The sequence below is a fragment of the Monodelphis domestica genome, chromosome 4 (assembly GCF_027887165.1).
Source record: "Monodelphis domestica isolate mMonDom1 chromosome 4, mMonDom1.pri, whole genome shotgun sequence".
NCBI classification, from domain to species: domain Eukaryota; kingdom Metazoa; phylum Chordata; class Mammalia; order Didelphimorphia; family Didelphidae; genus Monodelphis; species Monodelphis domestica.
This window is the reverse complement of record NC_077230.1, coordinates 328506550-328527905: the sequence shown is the minus strand read 5'-3', so window position 1 is coordinate 328527905 and position 21356 is coordinate 328506550. Positions and strand designations below refer to the sequence as shown.

The window sequence follows — 21356 nt, the reverse complement described above, 5'->3', positions numbered from 1 at the left end:
TATATATGGATGTGGGTATCTATACACAATATACATGCACGTATGATATAACTAGAACACTGACTGAATCATTCTTCTATAGGACGGATAACAAACAGGCCAAAAATATTTTTATGTCACTCTCCCTCTTCCCTAGACTACCTTCAAATAAGCATTGGATTCATTAGATTCTAGTTCAACAATGAAATTTAATGATTTACTTGGTTTTGCTAAGTTAGGAACTATAACTAGGGTGCCTGTTTGTACATATATACACAGTCTCATAAGTTCAGGTCCAGGGAGAGCCCTTGGCAAAATTGTTAAATGGACAGAGTAATTGTCATATAGATCCAGATTGTCTTTGACTTCTTCTTTCCCATGTTGGTTCCATTTTTTCTGCTTCCTAGTCTAATATTCGGAGCCCCATAAACTGTTCCCTGCTTTGCTTGGGTAACCATTACCCCATTCTAACACACCCAGTTCTGCTTTCATCATACTTGGATGTTCATCCTTTTCTCTATTCCACTTCTACCATTGTCTAAACCAACTATCCCTTGACCCTTTACTCATAGCCTTCACTGATATGATGCATATTATGATGTTGAAAGATGATAGTGGGTAGTCTTGAATTAAAATTGCCCTTTAACCTAGATTTTCCAGAAGTGTAATGCTTTAATTTATTTAAAAATTATTCTATGAGGAGATGGGAAGGTCCTGGGTTCCAATTTGGACTCAGACACTAGCTGTGTAACTCTGGGCAAATCATCTATCCTTCATTGTCCCCTTATTGCTCTTCTGCAACCAATACATAGTATTGATTCTGAGATGGAAGGTAAGGGTTTAAAAAAATGGGAAAACTTATTCTATGGATGGGGTAGATGACCTTCAATATCCCTTTGAGCTCTTAGATTCTGATATACCATTGAAAATTTTATGCAGAGTAAATGGAACTGTGGGGGACAGGGGGAAGCCCTTTTTGCTCTTTAGATAGGTCCCACACACTATATACCTGGGCATTTTATTCCCTGTCCCCCTTCCTCTTTGTGTCTGTCACAATGGTAGCAAATGGTAGCATGGAATGGTAGCAAAGAAATTCTTTAGAAGATGGTTGAACCACGATTTTGGTTTACAGCTCCTAGTTTTTTCAGGAAGAGTATGAGAAGTATTGCAATTCCATGATTCATTTGTCACCACTCTGCCTAACTTGCTTTTAAAATTAAACTTCTTTGTTCTCAGATCAGGTAATAATAACGTGAGACTTAAAAATCCTTTCATTGGCTTTTTTTTCCTTCTTAAACACCTCTAGTGAGATGATTGCATAACAACCATAATTACCATAGAGAATCTGCCTTTATATTGGATGAAGAAAGGTTCTATGATCCACAACTACTATTATCAACTTACATTCTGCCTCAGAAACCTTTCCTGACTTCCCATTGCCTATACAATAAACACACAACAAAAAATTAAGTCTGAACCTTCTTAGCTCTCCACAATCTCCAGCTCCTCCTGCTTCCCTTATAGAAAGTAGTTTCCACTTGAGTTGAATTTATCCATTCATTTTATACCACCATGGCTTGTGTCTTATGGCCTCTGTGCTTTTTTCTTCACAAAATTTACTTTCAACAAATTCAATTTTATTTTATTTTATTTAGAATATTTATATTCTTTTCTTTCTACCCCCCCTTTCCTCTCTCTTCCCCCTTCCCTTTGAGAAAACAAGGAAAACAAAACCTGTTATACATGTGGATAATCAGGGAAATTAATTCCCACAACCCCCTTTCCTTCTTTGCTTATTATGACTCACTCTACTCTCTTGAGTCCATCACCTCTCTTTCTGGAGGTGAGTAGCATGTTTCATCGTGATTCCTATGGACTTGTGGCTGGCCAGTGTGCTCAAAATGACTTTTTTTCCTGGACTATATCCCCTCCCTGCCATCCACTGACTTACAACCTACTTTTCCTTCAAAGACCACTCCTACAGGAAGCAATATTTTCCTCTTCTAAATTCATATCACTGTACCATTAATTTGTCAATAATATCTTTCTTTTTTTTTGCCAGGGGGAGCTAGGTAGCACCTAGATAGAGTTCCAGGCTTAGAGTCAGGAGGACTTGAATTCAGATCCAGCCTCAGACACTTAACTTACTAGTTGTGTGACCCTGGGGTGTCACTTAATTCTGTTTGCCTCAGTTTATTCATCGGCAAAATGATCTGGAGAATGAAATGGTAAGTAAGAAAGAACAGTTTAAGAAGATGAGTGTGTCATCTAGCCTCAGAATCCAGCATTCCTTAAATTATGGAGTTTATTTTACTTACCAGGTGTGAGTGGAAAATTCATATTTAAAATGTTTTGTTTTTTAAATTTGCTTCAGGGGCTTCTATTTCCTTTTGTTCTTCATTTTACAGAGAGTATTTCAGCCAAGAGGCTCCGGGCTAGGCAAGCTATCTCTCCAGTCAAAGTGACAGGCATCAACTTGATAGACAGGGTGGAGAAGAACAATGGTACAAAGACTCCAGGTCCTGAAAGGTGAGTCATTCCCCAAGAGTCCTAAAGGTGTCTTTTAAAGGCATTTTCCTAGTGCACTTAAATAATAGGTAATTAACCCCTCCTCAACATTTCCCATGGCAGTAAGCAAAGTTAGGAATGCAATCTCTTGACAGCTTTGCTTTGCGTTTAGACCATATTTTTGTTGGGCACTTTACCCTTTAGTTCTGCTTTATGATTTCACTTAGGGTAGTATTTGTAATGGTCATGCCTCCTCAGTGTGATGCTAGATTGGGAGTCTCATCTCTTAACTTTGTCTAGAACTCTCCTGGACAGGGTGATAGAAATAAAAGGACACTACTCTCTAGTAGGAAGAGCAGCACCACACTGACTGGAAGACAGAAATCTAGCTTCAGGTTCTAGCTGTGCTTTGTGTTAGATGTGTAACCTAGGACAGCTCCCTTAATTCTGCAGGCTTCTATTTTCATTCTGTGTAAAATGATATAATAACACAGGAATGACCTACTTTAGACAGCTGTTTTGATTATCAAATGAAATATTAAAGAATTATATAAAAGGTAAAGTCTTGTATATGAAGGTGTTATTATGATTATTTTTAAAAATAGGAAGCAGGAACTAAGAGTGTACATAACTTATTTTTAGGAGTTTGACTGTGAAAGATAGAAGAAATACTGTATGAAAGATTGAGGACCTGGAAGTTTTCAAGGGAATTTTTTTGGGGCTGGAATAGATTTTATTTAAAAAAATTTGGGGGGGGGATTTTATTTAATTAGTTAATTTATAATATTTTTCCATGGTTACAAGATTCATGTTCTTTTCCTCCCTTCCCCCCTCCCACAACTGACACACAATTCCACTGAGTTTTACATATGTCATTGATCAAGACCTATTTCCATATTATTAATATTTGCACTAGGGTGATTGTTTAGAGTCTACATCCCCAAACATATCCCCATATCCCCATGTGATCAAGCAGTTGTTTTTCTTCTGCGTTTCTATTCCAAGGGAATTTTTTTTTGAAAAATTTATTTAGTCAATTTATAATATCATTCCTTGGTTACAAGAATCATATTCTTTCCCTCCCTCCCTTTCCCCCACCCCTTCCAGTAGCTGACACACAATTCCACTGGGTATTATATGTGTCCTTGATCAGAACCTATTTCCATGTTGTTGATGTTTGCACTAGGATGATCATTTAGAGTCTGCATCCCTAGTCATATCCCCATTGACCCATACAAATCAAGCAGTTGTTTTTCTTCAGTGTTTCTACTCCCACAGTTTTTCCTCTGAATGTGGATAGTGTTCTTTCTTGTAAATCTCAAGGGAATGTCTTTTTTTTTAAGGCTAAAGGAGACTTGAATATGTTTCTAGATGGAGAAGAAGTAGTTGAATCCTTAGATGAATAGATTACACACAGGAGATGAAAGTTTCAAACCTTATCTGTGGCAGAAAAGTACCTTGTTCTTGATTAATGATACATGTAAAACCCAGTTGAATTGCTCATTGGCTATGGGAGGGGGAAGGAGGAGAGGAGGGAAAAGAATATGAATTATGTAACCATGGAAAAATATTCTAAATTAATTAATTAAGCAAATTAATTGATTAAAAAAGAAAAAAGTACCTTGTTATGGAAAAAGAATTACGCGGTTGTCCAAAGTGTTACTAGTGTTTCAATTGTGTCTATTCTGATTTTTAAAACCTGTCCTCATCCTACTTTTCCAGGTTTATTAAGTGGTGATCTACCATCAAGCCAAATGGACCTCCTTTCTGGTCCTCATATACAGTCCTCAAATTTTCATCTCCATGTCTTTACATTGTTTGATTCCCAGCCCTGAAATGTTCCTCTTTTCTTGTGTCTCTGGGAATCTGGGGTTTCTTTCAAGCCTCAGCTCAAGGATCACCTTTAATGAGGCCACTCCTAGTTCCCCCTTTCTCCAGGTCTTATTGGCCCTCTCCCCTGCTCCCAGTTGTCTTTTATCTGATTTGTATGTGTTTGGTGTATGCTTTTTTGTGTATATTTTGTGTGTCTCCACCTCCTCCCCATGCGGATATAAGCATCTTGAGGTTGAGCTATTTCATTTTTGCCACCAGAGTCTAATACATTGCCTGCCATGTAGAAGGCACTTTATAAATGTTCATTGATTGATTTATTGGATGCTATTTAGTGTATGATCTGTGTAAAATTTACCCTTGCTGCTATATTGTTTTTTTTGTCATCAAGATGACCAACATTTATTTGTATCTAGATTGCTAAAGCAAATCCTCCCATATTCCTCTTTCATTTGTTCTAGTTTTTCTCTCTTTTGTCATATCCATTTATCCTAAAGTTACAACATCCTTTTCTGAATCAGGGCACTGATTCTTCCTTATTCACCACGGAGACTGACCCAAACTGGTAAGCTATACATTTCCAAACCTGGAGAACGAGAAGCTTCGTGTTCATACAAGCGCTCTCTTAAAGACATTGATACTAAGTAAAACAACTGCCCCTTGTTATTTAAAAACTTTTAGTCCTGCCTATCTGGAAGAAAGGATTTGTGGAGAGTGGTAGAGGGTAAGGGGCTAATGACAAGATAATGGGGAAGCCTTGGGGAGTCTCTTCATTCAGCAGCAGAGGAATCTAGTTGAGCACCATGAGCATTTTTAAGCCCTTAACTTCTGTCTTAGAATCAGTACTAGGTATCAGTTCCAAGGTAGAAGAACATTTAAAGTTTAGACCACTGGGGTTAAGTGATTTACCCAGGATCGTATAGCTAGGAAGTGTCTGAGGCCAGATTTGGATCCAGGACCTTCTTCCTCCTAGCTGCTTCTCTACAACACATTTATGAAGTAACTCCAAGGAGCCAGATACTACACTAGGCTCTAGTGATAAAAAGACAAAACTGATTCTGCCCTGAAGAAGCTTACATGCTGGAGGGAAACAACAGATAAATAAATTATATATATTTTTGTTTTCAATTGATTTTTTAGTCATGTCCAACTCTGTAACTCCATTTAGGATTTTCTTGGCAAAGATACAGAAGTGATTTGTTATTTTCTTCTCCAACTCATTTTACAGATGAGGAAACTGAGGCAAATAGGATTAAGTGACTTATCAGCTAGTAAGTGTTTGAAGCTGGGTTTGAACTTGGGAAGACAAGTCTTTCTGATTCCAACTCCAGTGCTGCATACACTATGCCACCTCATTGTCCAAATTAATATTTATTCATATGCATGTGCATATATAAACATACACACAATCTACACACATTTATTTACAATATACATTTATTTATAATATATGTAATACATTTATAAAATAAGTACAAAGGACTTGAAGAGGGGAAGACTATCAAGTGGAAGAATCAGAAATGGCATATAGGAAGGCAGCACTTGAGCTGAACCTTGAAGGGGAAGCTAGAACTTCTAGGAAGTGAAGGTGAGGAGGGAGGGCATTCTAGTGATAGCTAAGAGATGGAATGCTATTTACAGGGGATTTACGGTAAATGTTATTTACTGTGTGAGTGGTATATGTGTATGTATAATATATTACTATACTATATTTCATAGATGAGTATATATATGTTACGGTGCTATATTTCTATGTACACATAACATCATTATTCTATATGTATGTATAAATATACTATAATATAATATAATTATATATAGATATAAATATATATATAAAACCATCCTGAAAAGACAAGCAGAATATCCAAGATGTAAATAATTGACAATGAGTGAACTAGAAGTTGGGAATTTGAGAACTGGTGAAAGTTCATGAGACTTGATGAGGAAAAAGAAGAAAACTGGTTGCCTCCCTTTTATGATTATTTGTGGCTGTCTTTCTGACCTCAACCAGATTTTCAGAAAACAAGAATGAGTTTGAACCATCAAATGGATAGTTTGTCTACTTTTTTACACTGCAATATCCAGGGGGAAAAGCTCATAAGTAGTCAAGCTTGTTGATTGACTCTGTGGTAATGACATTAAAAATTAAGTAGCCTACCTTCCATTTTGGGCTTGTTTCATCACAAAAAAGCATCGAACTGGCACAGCTCTTTTTCAGCTATGATAACTCTTTATTGAGCAGAGAAGCAGCAAAAAGAATGTCACCAGAAAGATACGTAACTGCAAAAGAAGTGAGCCAGACTTGTAGCAAGAGCAGAGAACACTCAGTGGACAAACTTGCTGCATTAGTGCCCACATAATGTCAAGAGGTCTAGTAGAAGGCTGATAGCTTGTTGGGTGGAATTGTGGGAGGACACCAAAAAGAAGAGCAGAGGTATAGATTGGTTGAACTCTGTGCTGTTGGTAGGAATAGCTACAGCTTTGAAAGCACAAGAGTCTGTTGAAGGGTATATTGGAGCATCAAATTCCATTACAGTTGTATTTCATTATGAGCAGATTCCCAACCATCAAATGATAGTTCATTTTTGGAAGGTTTATTGGATATTAGAGCTCTTCAGGATAACACAGGTATTTGGATAATCCTCTGGAGTTCATGGTGTCTGGGGTGTTCACAAGCTCTGTTGGGAGGGTTTGCCAAGCTCTTTTCAGGGTTGCTCACCTGCCTTTGGTGTCCACCTGTCAGTTAACTCTCACCTGTGGCTCCAAAAAGCTGTAGCATATGTGGTGGTCACAATCCAGTAAAACTGTCTTGGTAGGTCAGTTAAACAAGGTAACTGATAGGTCTGAAATCCATCAGTGATTTGGGGGGTGGGGAGAGGGGTCTACCCCAACCATGTGAAGGCTTTTCCTGGTGGAATGGGCAAATGAGAGCAACTTGTTCCAATGGCCACAAAACTGTAGAGTGCTTAAAGGTTGGTCAGACATCAAAGATGCTAAGGTCATCTGCTGCATCCGGAGACATCCCCATCATCCTCACTTTTGTCTTGCCGCTGGACTTGGATGATTCTGGAAGAGAGATCGAGGCTGACGACACTGTGCAACTCTGCCTCACTTAAAAATCTGGTTCACGAGCAAATCATCATCACATGATGTCATTGGTCATTGATTCCCTTTGAAAGAGGTGGACAAGCAACAACAGGAGTTCCTGGTCATGGGAATAAACCTGTATTTCATATATTGTATCTGTACTCGGGTTTATCACATGATTTTTAGAAAATTTGAGAAGCAACAAAGTAGGGTTAGATCACTGGGTCTGTTATCAGAGGGCTTAAATTCCACTCAGCTCTACCAACTTACTAGCTATGTTACTGTGGATAAGTCACATTTCTCTGAACCTTGGTTTTCTCATCTGAAAAATGAGGTTAATACTTCCTAGCTGTGTGACCCTGGGCAAGTCATTTAACCCCCATTGCCTAGCCTTTCCTGCTCTTCTGCCTTGGAACCAACATTTAGTATTGATTCTAAGACAGAAGATAGGAGATTTTTTTTGTTTGTTTTTTTTTAAATGAGGTTAGTACTATCTGCCTTTCAGGGTATACTATGAGGGAGGTAGTTTCTGATTCATCTAATATGATAGAATGTGAACTGCATTTATTAAACATTTATTGGATACTTCTCTTTTTAGGGAATTGGAATAGGAAATTTAGCAAATTTTTAGGAAATTTAGGAAATTCAAGAGACACTGAATTTGAGTGATAATACTGAGGATTAGAATTGTTCAAAACCATCTAGATTGAGGACCTGGCAAGTGTCCATTTCATGGATTGGCTTCATTTTAGAGAGTTCTCCTCCTTTCTAGGTTTATTTATGAATACTGAGTTGGGAGAGTTGGGGGCTTTATTTGAACTTGACTCCAGGCTTATTCTTCTATGGAGAGATTGTTTAAAAAGCAGGGAAAGCAACTCACAACTATGCAAAGGGATTTGAAACCTTGCAGTTTTTAAGGACAAATCGTTATTAACTTGGAGAGGATTGTTTTCCATGGACTAATGTTGTCTCTGATGCTCTTCGGGCATAGCTGACTGGGAAGAGCTCACTATTCATAGTACTTCCCCTCAGTTGGGAAGAGGATTATCTTGGGGAGCTTATTTAGTTTAGCTTCCCAGCTGCATTTCTCTAGTCACGCCATGTTAATGACCTGAATGGTCCAGTTGTTTTGGGTTTGTCTAAGCTGATGATGCAGTCAATATGATCATATGCTAGTACAGGATTTAAGTCTCTTCAAAAGAATCAGATGCCTTGGCTATGTTGCTTTGTTGTGCAGTCATGTCCAACTCTTTGTGACTCGGGGTTTTCATGACAAAGATACTGGAGTGGTTGGCCATTTCCTTTTCCAGATCAGCTTACAAATGAGGAAACTGAGGCAGCAGGGGGAAGTGACTTGCCCAGAGACCCCCAGCTAGTAAGCATCTGAAGACAGATTTGAACTCAGGAAGATGAGTCTTCCAGACTTCATGCCCAGTGCTCTATCCACTGTGCTACCTCACTGCCCCATGTTGCTTTGGCGAAGGCTTATTTGTTGTCTATTGAGAAGAGAGGGAAAATGAGAAGTAGTGTAATTTTCTTGGCTTGAGCTGAAATATAATTCATGCCTTCTGAGTACAATAATAATACCTGACATTCATCTAGCACTTTCTGGGTTGTTGTTGTTTTTTAACTCTTACTTTCTGCCTTAATATTGATACCAAGTACTGATTCCAAGGCAGAAGAGTGGTTAAGGGCTAGGCAATTGGGGCTAAATGACTTGCCCAGGATCACAGAGCTAGGAAGAGTCTTAAGTCAGATTTGACCTCCTGTCTCCAGGCTTACCTCTCTATCCACTGAACCATCTAGCTGCTCTGGCATGGATGAATTTTGATCTGCTCTGGTAGAGTGTAAAGGCATGTCCATATTGATGATATCACTGATTCATCAAAATATCACAGTATCAAATTAAGACCATGAACTAACAAGATAGTATTTAAAAGGGATAAGAAGATGTAAAAGTTCTATCCTTGGGCTCAAAAAATAAACTACACAAATACCAAATGTGTGAACAGCATGACAAATAGCAGCAGTTCATATGAAAAGATGAATCAGCATGAAAGAAGCATGGTGTTCAGCAAAAAGGAAGTGATTGTCTATCTCTGCTCTGTCCTGATCAATTCACAGCTGGAGGAATTGGAGAGAGTGGGTGGGCTCATAGTGGATTCACACAAGGAACTGCAGGAAGGAGCTTGGGATGCTTAGCCTAGAGAGAGCTTGAGTCAGGGGATGTTGTTTTCAGATATTTCAGAGGTGGTTATTTTGGAGAGTGATTAAATATTCTATTTGGCCCTTAAGGACAGAATGGGGAATAATGGGTGGAAATTACTGGCAGACATATTTTGATTTAATAAAAAAGAAATGTGTCCTAATAATTAGAGTTGTCATTAAAGGAAATGACATCCTCAGTGTGGAGGGTGGGTGGGGCTCTGTCAGTAAATCTTCAAGTAATGGATGTCAACATACTGTTGAGGATGAGGAGGGGGCAGTTAGATGGACAGGCATGGAGTTGAGAGGTCCTGGGTTCAAATCTGCTCTCAGACACTTCCTAGTTATGTGACCCTAGGCAAGTCACTTAATCTCCATTGCCTACTACTTATTACTCTTCTGCCTGGGAATTAATACATTAGTATTGCTTCTAGGATGGAAGATAAGAATTAAAAAAAAGAAAAACCCTTAAAGATGCTGAGGAGGAGATTCCTATTTCAGAGCTAGAATGGACAAAATGACCTCCAATATCCTTTCCATTCATGCAGTTCTCCATGGAAGTTTGGTTTCACTCAGAATGTGAAGACAAGAATAATCAGTGTGTAGTAGAGACTGTATTCAAGAATATTGATTATCTGTTTCTTCTTTAATAGAATAAAATCACCAGGTTCTCCAAAACCAGAAGGAGATCTGAAGCCAAAGACTCCTGTTGTCCCACTTTGCCAGGGCCATGCGAAAGCTGGACAGGTAGCGTATCTAAAAGTAAAAGTAAGGTAACCACCTGATTCTCCTTAATCTCAGAGCTCTGCTTTTCAAAGAGAGTGCTATGATGAGCTTTCAGTTATTATGTCTTGGTTGAGATGAGTCAGGCACTAGGCATAGAAAGTGAGTCAATAATTTGGGTTACTAATTGAAAGATCCGCTCTCCATGTCATCACATTAATTGCTGGATGTGTGACTGCTAAATAGTTTAAAAAGAAAAAGGAACATCTTGAGGCTCCATGTGAACAATTTCTTTATGAGCAATTATTACTGGTAGTTAGTTTTCTCCCAGAAAATATGCTTGGTGACCACAAACTGTTTGAGAGTTTGCAAAACAATTTGCTATATGAAGGGGAGGGAAAGGAAAGACTTTAACATAACCTTCAATTTGCTCTTTTAGGAGATGTGCTATGTATGCTTACAAAGATCCCAACGGAATGTACCAGTATACTACAATGAAGAGAGGAAAAGGAAGGAAATAGAGGATGACCGGATTATACAGCAGTATCAAGTGCTGAAAGACCAGGAGGCACTCTATAGACATCAGGTATCCCAGCAGCATCGAGAGCTAACTTGCCCAGTGGATAGGGCACTGGGCTTGGAGTCAGGAAGATTATCAAATCCAGTCTCAGACACTAGCTGGGTGACCCTGGGCAAGTCACTTAACCCTATTTGTCTCAGATTCCTCATTTGTAAAATGAGCTGGATAAAGAGATGGCAAATCATTCCACTATCTTTGCCAGGAAACCCCCAAATAGGGTTATGGAGAGAGAGAGAGACACGACTGTCATACTCAACAGCAAAGATCCATCTTCCTCTCAAAGTCTTCCAAAACAATGATTATGAAAGGGTTTAGATGTATAAGGTGCCCATGTCATCCCCTACCCTGAAAATGTACTTAACTTTACCTCCTCATCTTTCCGGACTCAATTAAAATGTTATCTTCTCTCTGAAACCTTCCCTGTTTTCCTCAGCTGAAATTCATCTTTGTGTCACTTTTTACTTGATGACATTTTCCTTATATGTCTATGATGTATTAATATATACTTAATATATTCTATTTTTTGGTTACTTGTATATACCTAGACACATATACAAATATATATATATATACACCCCTATACATATTATATATCTATGTATATATATATATACACACATATTCACTCCTTCTAGTAAACACACACACATACATGTGCTCCTTGAGGGTAGGGATTTAATTTTTCATATATCAAAGCCAAACTCCATACGGCTTTTAGATACTTCTCATTCTTCCTTCCTTCCTTCCTTCCTTCCTTCCTTCCTTCCTTCCTTCCTTCCTTCCTTCCTTCCTTCCTTCCTTCCTTCCTTTCTTCCTTCCTTCCTTCCTTTCTTTCTTCCTTCCTTCCTTCCTTCCTTCCTTCCTTTCTTTCTTTCTTTCTTTCTTTCTTTCTTTCTTTCTTTCTTTCTTTCTTTCTTTCTTTCTTTCTTTCTTTCTTTCTTTCTTTCTTTCTTTCTTTCTTCTTTCTTTCTTTCTTTCTTCTTTCTTCTTTCTTCTTTCTTTCTTTCTTTCTTTCTTTCTTTCTTTCTTTCTTTCTTTCTTTCTTTCTTTCTTTCTTTCTTTCTTTCTTTCTTTCTTTCTTTCTTTCTTTCTTTCTTTCTTTCTTTCTTTCTTTCTTTCTTTCTTTCTTTCTTTCTTTCTTTCTTCCATCCCTTTTAATAATGGTCCTATCCCAACTTTGATTCTATACTAGTGTCATAGCTAAAAGCACCCTTTAGGTTGTCTTTAGCTTTCTTCATCAGTCTTAGCTCATTTGAGCATTGCCACTATTTTCTGAATCCCAGTTTTTTTTTAATCTGGTTGCCTAGCCTCCTGGCTTTGTGCTATTCTGTAGATCATACCAGCTATCTCTTCACCCAAGTTGCTGACAAAAAGTAGAAACAGAACAGGTTTTAGCACTTTGCTAAAAGACTTTCCTTCTGGATTGATATCATTCCATTAATTGACACACTCCGGGCTCAGCCATAAAATCATCTAACTACTATTGTCTACCTTGTCTATGTTAGAGAATTTTAAAAATGCCTTGCTATGTTCCTTGGTGTTCCCCTAATTTACCAGTCTGATGGCCAAAAAAAGGAAATGAAGTTCATCTGTTGTGATTTGCTCTTATCAACCTAATTATAACTTGTTATAATTGTCTCATTTAAAAAAAAATTGACACTGCAAATACTTGTAGGGTTTGGTCTCGAATCAATGTCTTCTAGACCTTTATCTTTTCTTCCAGAAAAGAGCTGGGCCTGCATCTTGTGGGCATTTAGTGTTTAATTGCCTCAGGAAAACAAACAAACAAACCACAGAACAGCACAGCGGGAGAATCATTCACTTACACTCAATACCTGTGAAAGTGGAGATTATATCCCACTGCTGTTTCCAGACAGTAAACTGCCTGATTGCTACACCTGTGCATGGTGCCTGGGAGTCTATCAATAGAGTCTTCCCACATTATTTGGTGCAAGTGCTAATCAGTATTTTAGCAGACTCTTGTCAAGCTCCCAATAAAAATGCAGTTTATACAACTGTTTAAAAGATACTCCCTGCTGAAAGAATTCTAAACTCCTAGTGTCTTCTTCCTCTATCTTTTCTCTTCCTTTTCTCTTCCCTAGCACTATTTGAAATGTACCTTTTCATTGCTGATATTTTATCATTCTATCCCTTCCAATTCTGAATATAGAAAGTATTTAATAATTGCTTAATTAAATTCAGGGAAGAATATTTCTAGGCATAATCTGTAATTTATGGTGTCATTTTATTGGGCTGTTGCTGTTTCTAAAAGGCAGGCTTCTATTGCACATTGGTTGCTCAAGAGTTGCTTTTTTCCAGGTTCATAATTTTAGTACATACTTCTTTTCTTTTCTTAATAGGCTAAAAATATGGCTATTAGGGAACAAAATCAGAAAAATGCTGCATATAATCTTGGAGTTGCTGAAGCTATTAGAAGCCACAAGATTGAGAAACCTGAGTATTATGTAAGTATTCCTTTTCTTCCACTTCCTCCTCCTTTCTTCTTTTTACTTCCTATGCCTTTCCTGCTCTTTCTCCTTTTCCTCTTTCTCTTTTAATTTATCCTTTTCTTCCCCCCCCCATTTCATTTTCTACCAATTTCTACCATATTTCTACCATATTTCCTAGCTATGTGGCTGTGGGTAAGTCACTCTCTTAACCTCAGTTTCTTCATCGGAAAAATGAGGATAATAATTCCTGCAGTATATAACTTTCTGGATTGTTATGTTTATGTTATAAATATCAAAAGATGCCATTTTCTCCTCTTCATCCTTATATCTCTGGCTACAGTTTTTGTTGTTGTTGTTGTTTCTGAAAGCCAGGGATGCCATGATTCAATGTTAGTGTATTTGGCTGTCAGCTAGTGAGTCCTTCCTTTAAGGTTCCTATATTTGAATGCCATAGTGTTTTTTCAGGACAGGGTTTCGCCTTAGGCAATCTGCATTAATAAATGGACTGTCATATTAAAGCCTGCTAATCCTCTTTACTATTTACTGCTATCTGATGCAATGCTTTCTTTGTGATGAGGGTTGGATGCTGTTTAATGTGAACATTTGGGGACAGTGTAACTTTTCTGAAAAATACAACTAACAACTGAATGTTATGATTTCTACCTTGGAATTGAAACACACGGTGGACTCAAAATTGGTTGCTTGGGGGCAGATTCAAGAATTTGTTGTCTTGAGATTCTTATAGAGAGAGAATTTTCTCTTATCTCAAAGAAAACAAGAAAGGTTCTTGAATAGAAGTATGTTCTTTTTCTGGTGGTTTTTAAGACTGGGACATACGTTGTAATAAAGTTGATCCTGGCCAATTCTGAGCCAAACTCACTGTCCCTTTTCATTTGCCTCTGTTAGAAAAATTTGCTGATGTCCTGACATAATATCACATAATATCACAATGGAGAGGAGTTTGAGTTTAAAGCTAAAAGATCTATTATTTATTTCCTTTGGGACCTTGGACAAATTACTTTGCCCCTCTGTAACTCAATCTCCTCATTCATAAAGTAAGGGCAAATAAAAAAACAAAACAAAATCTTTGATTCTGTGGACTTAAAACATGTAATGATATAATGGGAGTATTGAAAGCAGTGATATCATAGCAGGGTAATATCAGACCCCAGGTAAGAATTTGAATTTCACAAAAGGAATCAATAGCATGTCAAAGATTTTACTACTTATATCCCAGAGTTCAGGCATATGTCTCAATAATTTGGGGAACTTTTTAGTTGATGTTCTGAAGGATTACATTAGAGATTATGATGAAATATTCCATAAGTGGTTCTTGAATGCTCCAAATTTGAGATTTGTCACCTTCCAAGAGAAGTGTTGTCTGTTGTATGCAAGCATAGCCGATTCAGCCAAATTCAGAAAATGTATCTTCCACCATATTTATAGGTAAATATATAGAGAGATTCATTTATAGATAAACCAACCACTAGTTCAGGCTGCAGAAGTGACGATCCTGCAAGAAAAGGGGGTGTCTTGAGTATATGCCATTTTATAATCCATCAGAAAGGAATTTAGGGACTATAGTAGTTTCTTATATCATCTATGAACAGGTCATCTTGATGATTATTCACATGACAGGAAATGAACCACATGGTTGTATCATATTAATAGTTAATAGCAAAAAAAAGTAACTAACAGCCAGGTGTTTCAGAATACTGCAGAATTTGTGATAGTACTCAGAAAAGATTTGGTGTACAATGTGGAATTTTGGCACTAGGGGATCAATGTACTGAGATAGTTATATGAATTGGAGGGAGATTGTGTGGATATTTTTGTTAAATTAAACAAATATTAAGTTTCTGATCTGTACATGGCACTGATAAGTGCTTTAGATATGAAGATAAAAAATTGTCCCTGACCTGAAGAGATTTATATTTTACTGCATAATCAAGTAATATTTTCCTAATTTTACAGAGGTGGCTCCTATGCATGGGTAGAAATATACTAGGGGCCTTGGAAGAGAAAAAAAGAATGACAACTTCATTTCACAACCCTTTGATTATTAATATTAAGGAAATGGAGAGTACCCATTTCTGTCCATCTGTCCATCCAAGTCTGTCCATCTTCATGGTGAATACTCAATGCAGGTTCCATTATTGAAGTGAATCTTCTTTTAGATGATGAGATCCTTCATCTTCTGCTGTTGTGGATGACATTGTACTGATTTCATCATATCCTGGAGCATTGTAGAGCCTCCTAATAAGATCTGTAATCAAAGGAGATTGCCTTAATTACTCATACAAAAAACAAAAAACAAACCTATGGAAGAACAATGCTTACCTTTTCAGATTTAGGATATACAATTGATCTGTAGTACAATATGCAGAGATAGAATGCTAGTGGATAGAGAACTTGAAGTTAGAAAGATCGGAATTCAAGTCCTGCCTCTGACACATTGCTTGTGTAACCTTGTCCAAACCACTGAATCTTTTAGTGCTTTAAGCAACTCTCTAAGACAATACATTGAAGGGAATAAGGAGTTCCTCCCTGGAAGCTCCTCATACCAATAAGTTCATTTTCTTGTCCTATACAGGTAGTAGATGGACAAACTCTAGGGTTTATTCATTAATAAGCATATTTATCTTTAACAGCTAATACAATGAACTGGATTCAAAATTGATCAGAAAGAGGAAAATGGGTTAGATTTATTTAAGGAAATTAGACAGTGCTTTACTGACCTCATATATTTCCCCTGAAACAAATGTGCATTTTTTTTTACTTTTTTGTATGGCATTTTCTTTCTTCAGTTACATGTAAAAACAATTTTTACATACTTAAAAGTTTTTTTTGAGTTTCAAATTATGTTCCTCTCCCTTCATTATTAGTAAGGCAAACAATTTGATATATGTTATACATGTATAGTCATGCAAAACATATTTTGATATTAATCATGCTGTGAAATCAAACAGACAAAAATCCCATAAGAAAAATGAAGTAAACACAAAGTATGCTTTGATCTGCATTCAGGCTTTCATTCTTTCTCTGGAGGTAGATAGCATTTTTCATAAGTTCTTTGGACTTGTCTTGGATGATTGTATTGTTGAGAATACCTAAACCATTCCTAGCTGATCATTGCACAGTATTGCCGTTATTGTGTACACTGTTCTCCTGGTTCTGTTCACTTTGCATCAGGTTATGCAAGTCTTCTCAGGCATTTATGAAAATATCCTTCTAATCGTTTCTTATAGCACACTAGTATTCTATTACAATCACATGCCACAGCTTGTTCAGCAGTTCCCTAAATGATGGACATACTCTCCATTTCCAATTCTTTGACATCATAAAAAGGGCTTCTACAAATATTTCTGTACATATAGGTCCTTTTCCTTTTTTGGGGGGGTCATTTGGGATACAAACTTAGTAGTAGTATTACTGGGTCATAGAGAAAATACAATGCTCATATTTTTAATACCTGTAATTCTTCTAGCAATATGGCATGATTGCAAGCCAAAGTCTATTATAGTATCCAAAGGATTGAAGTTGAGAATCACTTGAAAGAAAGTGAAGAGGAATACACAATGTCAATGTGAAGGATCACAAAGAAGCGCACAGAAAAAGATCCTGTCAGAGAAATGTATGGTTAAAAAAAGTGGCCTAATCACACTGCAAGGGCCCTGGGGGAAGACTGATGGACAGCCCACATGCTGCACTGATATTCATTCCTACGGTGTAAGGAAATCTCGAGGCAGTCTTCCAGCATATCAGGTGGAACCCCTATGGGAGGACATGGAGCAGTGTGCCATATGATGGCCAAGGATGGCTGTTTTAAGTTCTTTATTACTGATGGGAGTGCTCACATCAATGTTGAGGAGCAGAGCATATGATAATTTCACTTAAATGTATTTTTTGGGTTACAAAGCACTTTACCTTCCTTGTCTCATTTGATCCATATAACAACCCTTGGGTTAGCAAGTGTCTGACTATAAGGAAGGGTGAAGGGAATAAGCTTTTAAATAGCACTTACTATGTGCCAGGCACTGTGCTAAGTGGCTTACAAATTTTATCTTCTCTGAGCCTCACAAAAACCTCTTCAAAGTTGGTGCTATTACTCATGCCGTTTTACAATTGAGAAAACAGATAAATAAAAGTTAAATGACTCACCCAGGATCAAACAGTAAATGTCTGAGGTTGTATTTAAACCCAAGTCTTCCCCCCCTTAATATAGACAATAATTTGGGTTTTTCTTTTAGTCGTTTTTTTTTAATTTGGAAAATTTAATTTAATTAATTAATTACAAGATTTATTACAAGGTTACAAGATTCATGTTCTTTCCCTCCCCTTCCCTACCCCTCCCATAACTGATGCACAATTCCACTGGGTTTTACATGTATCACTGATCAAGACCTATTCCCATATTATTCATATTTGCACTAGGGTGATCATTTAGAGTCTACATCCCCAATCATATCCGCATTGACCCATGTGATCAAGCAGTTGCTTTTCTTCTGTGTTTCTACTTCCATAGTTCTTCCTCTGAATGTGGATAGTGTTCTTCCTCATAAATCCCTCTGAGTTGTTCAGGATCATTGCATTGCTGCTAGTAGAGAAGAATTACATTCGATTGTACCACAGTGTATCAGTCTCTGTGTACAATGTTTTCCTGGTTCTGCTTCTCTCACTCAGCATCAATTCCTGAAGGTTGTTCCAGTTCCCATGAAGAGCGCAGTTATGAATATTTTTGTGCAGGTCATTTTCCTTATTATCTCTTTGGGGTACAAACCCAGCAGTGCTATGGCTGGGTCATAAACCCAAGTCTTTCTGATTCCATTTCTAACTTTATTCACTGACTGCCATGGTCTCAAAGAGCTTGATTAGAAGAAAGAGTCTGCAAAGGATTCCTATCCCTTGTTACTAGTTATCCTCCTTGGAAGTAATCCTACTGTAGTATAATGAGGGTTTTTTCTTCTTTTTAGAGTATTGGAGTTCTAGACAAATTTATGAGAGAAAGCTTGTGTCAGAATGAGTTTACCAAATAATCCTTTCTTAAGTGGTATAGTTTCTTGAGGCTTCTTCATTCCTTTAACATCTTGGTCTTTACCAAAGTCAGTGTTGCTCCTTCTGTTTGTCCTGAGAGCAGGATTCAATATGGAGCCCCAGTTGGCCAGGGATGTTGTTAGGGGATAGAGGAAACTTCCCTGGTCCTAGACTGATTGAGCCACCAACAAGTTAGTTTCTTGGAATACAAGGTGGCTTCTGTGATAATATAACTCCAGACTCCCGTTTGACATAGCTTTCCTATTTACAATGATAGGATTAGTAGGTTGGAGGAGAAAGGAGCAGTAGATAACAGCTCCAGCATGAGACTACTCAATTTTAGTTCATTATCTTCATGGAAGATGACAAGGAGACTATTTTAAAAAGAAACTATTTATTGGGAAGGCTCATGCAGGAGGAAGAATTTAATTGTAATAGATTTCTTTGCAAAATGGTTTAAAAACTATATTGTACTTCTGTTGCAAAAATTGTTGCTCTCTGCTAATTATTTTTCACACACATAGACATTGCCATTTCTGACAATGAGTTTACATTCAGTTAAATTTAAGGAATCTGTGGATAGGATTTTTTTAAAATCAATAAGCTAATAGCATTGTAACTCATTGCCCTCAAGGAAATGGTTAGGCTGAAAATGTGCAGCTAGAAAATAATGTTCTGAAGTGGGATTGTTAAAGGACATTAGGCAGCAAGTCTCATCACATTTTTAATTGCTTAACAATCCTAACAGTAGGTGTTCTGTTAAATTTCTAATGAAATGATTTCACTAGTATGTAGCCCAGTGCTTGACATATAGTAATCAATTACTAAATGCTTGTTCATTCATTCATTCAAGATGTGCCTCAACCAATTCCATGTATGAGCCAAGGATATGTGACTGGCTCCATTTCACGGGCCCATAGGATTTACAGCTCTAAGTTACAATAGGTATCATTTGGTCCAATCCTTTAATTTTACAGATAAAGAATTAAGGACCAGAAATTTTAGATGACAGTGAAAGGGTAATTGTTCAGATAGCAAAGGTAGGATTTATAAATAGCAGAGGCAGGATTTGAACTCTTCCAACTACATATCTAGAGGCTTTTGCTATTCCTGCATTGACTAGCTTAGCTAAGGATTCATAAGAAAAAAAAGAATATAGTTTAGATATTTTTCTCTTTGTATGCACTCTCTGTTAATCTTTATCACAGTGTGCCAGAAACTATGATGCTTGATCAAGGTGCTTAATCCATAGTTAACTGGGTTCTGTGTTTTGAACTGGAGGTGGAGAGGTATATAGTTGAAGTATTAAAACCATTTGCAAGCCATCAAAATGAGTTATCCACCTGTAAATGATGTCTTTTAAGGGAACTTCAGGAGAATCACTAGACTGTAACCATTTGCCCTTTTACTGTGTTCTGACCCACCAGACTTTACTATTTGCTTCTTAACGTAATCCCTAGATCCTTGGGTATTACTTATCTTTTCTACCACCATAGCCTAAGGACTATTGGGCTTTTCCATTCATTTCCAGTTGAATTTTCTCTCCTATGTGTATTCCCCCCATCCCCCATTAGTATATGAGCCCTTTAAGAGTATGGATTGTCTTATTTTCCCTTCAGTATCCCCAGTGCTTGGTACATGGTGCATTTTTAAAAAATCAATTTCATTTTAAGTTCTAGATTTCCTTTCAATTCACTCCCCTTTTCTCTCCCCACAACTGAGAAGTTAAAAAAACAACCCCTATAGGAAATGTACATAGTAGAGTGTAATATGTAAAGAAAAATGTATCTTAGTTTGCCCTCTGACATTTCTCTATTAGGTGGGGGGAGCATATTATGTCATGACTCCTTTGGAATTATGATGGGTCATTGTGTTGATTTCAAAGTCTTTCAGAGCTGTTTGCCTTTAACAGTGTTGTCGAGACATATGGTTATTGATAGCCTGGATTTCTTCTGAAAGTGTTCTATTTAAGTCTTTTATCATTTGAGGAATAGCTGTGAATTCTTATAAATTTTAATCAGTAATCAATAAAGATGACCCTCTATAAATTGTTCTGGCTCATTTCACTCAGCATAAGTTCATACAATTCTTCCCAGATTTCTCTGAAACCATTCCCTTCATTATTGCTTATAGAAAAATAGCATTCCATACATATATACCATAACTTGTTCAATCATTCCTTAATTAATGGCTTCCTCCACTCCCAACACCACTTAATTTCTAATTCTTTGCCACCAAAAATAGTTGCTGGGAATATTTTTGTACATGTGGGACCCTTTTCTCTTTCTTTCCTTTGTAGTATGTTTGGGTCTAAGGGGTATTGCTATTTAATAGCTTTTGGGGCATGGCTTTTCAGAACGACTGGAACAGTTCTTCCAACAATACATTAATATATTTCTTCTCCATAGTCCCTCCAGTATTGACATTTTCCATTTTTGTTAACTTTATCTGATGGTGGTTGGGGAACCCCAGAGTTGTTTTAATTTTCATTTTTCTATAACAGAACATTTTTCATATGGCTATTGATAGCTTGGATCTCTTAAAATGCTCTATTCATATAATTGGGCATTTATTAATTAAAAATAGCTCTTATTCTTAAAATTTTTAATCACTTTCCTAGATATCTTAGAAATGAGACTTTTTTCAAAGAAACATATTTGCAAAGGTTTTTCTTCTCATTTACCTGCTTCTCCTAACTTTAATTGCCTTGATTTTATTTTATTTGTGCAAAAATTTTAACTTTATGTAATCAAAATTATCCATTTTAACTTCTGTGATCCTTTTTCTTGTTTGGTTATGAACTCTTCCTCAATTCAATCTAATTTCCTCCTTGTTCCTCCAGTTTGACTGTATCTTACATATTTTTTTTCTCTCTCAGTAGATTCTCAATATGCCTCTTCTCTATAAGGTGAGAAAACTAGCCATTCTCTAATTTTTAGTGTTTGTTTCTTCTTCTG

At 37.0% G+C, this 21356-nt stretch overlaps 1 protein-coding gene across 1 annotated transcript in view; it reads left to right on the top strand.

The window, feature by feature from the left end:
- The window catches only part of CCDC81 (coiled-coil domain containing 81), an 81360-nt gene that overhangs the window by 45877 nt on the left and 14127 nt on the right, over window positions 1–21356 (top strand). Inside the window, exons 8-10 of the mRNA XM_007490834.3 lie at window positions 10266–10359; window positions 10775–10921; window positions 13276–13380. Coding sequence (XP_007490896.1) covers window positions 10266–10359; window positions 10775–10921; window positions 13276–13380 — 346 coding nt within the window. The remainder of the gene's footprint in view (window positions 1–10265; window positions 10360–10774; window positions 10922–13275; window positions 13381–21356) is intronic.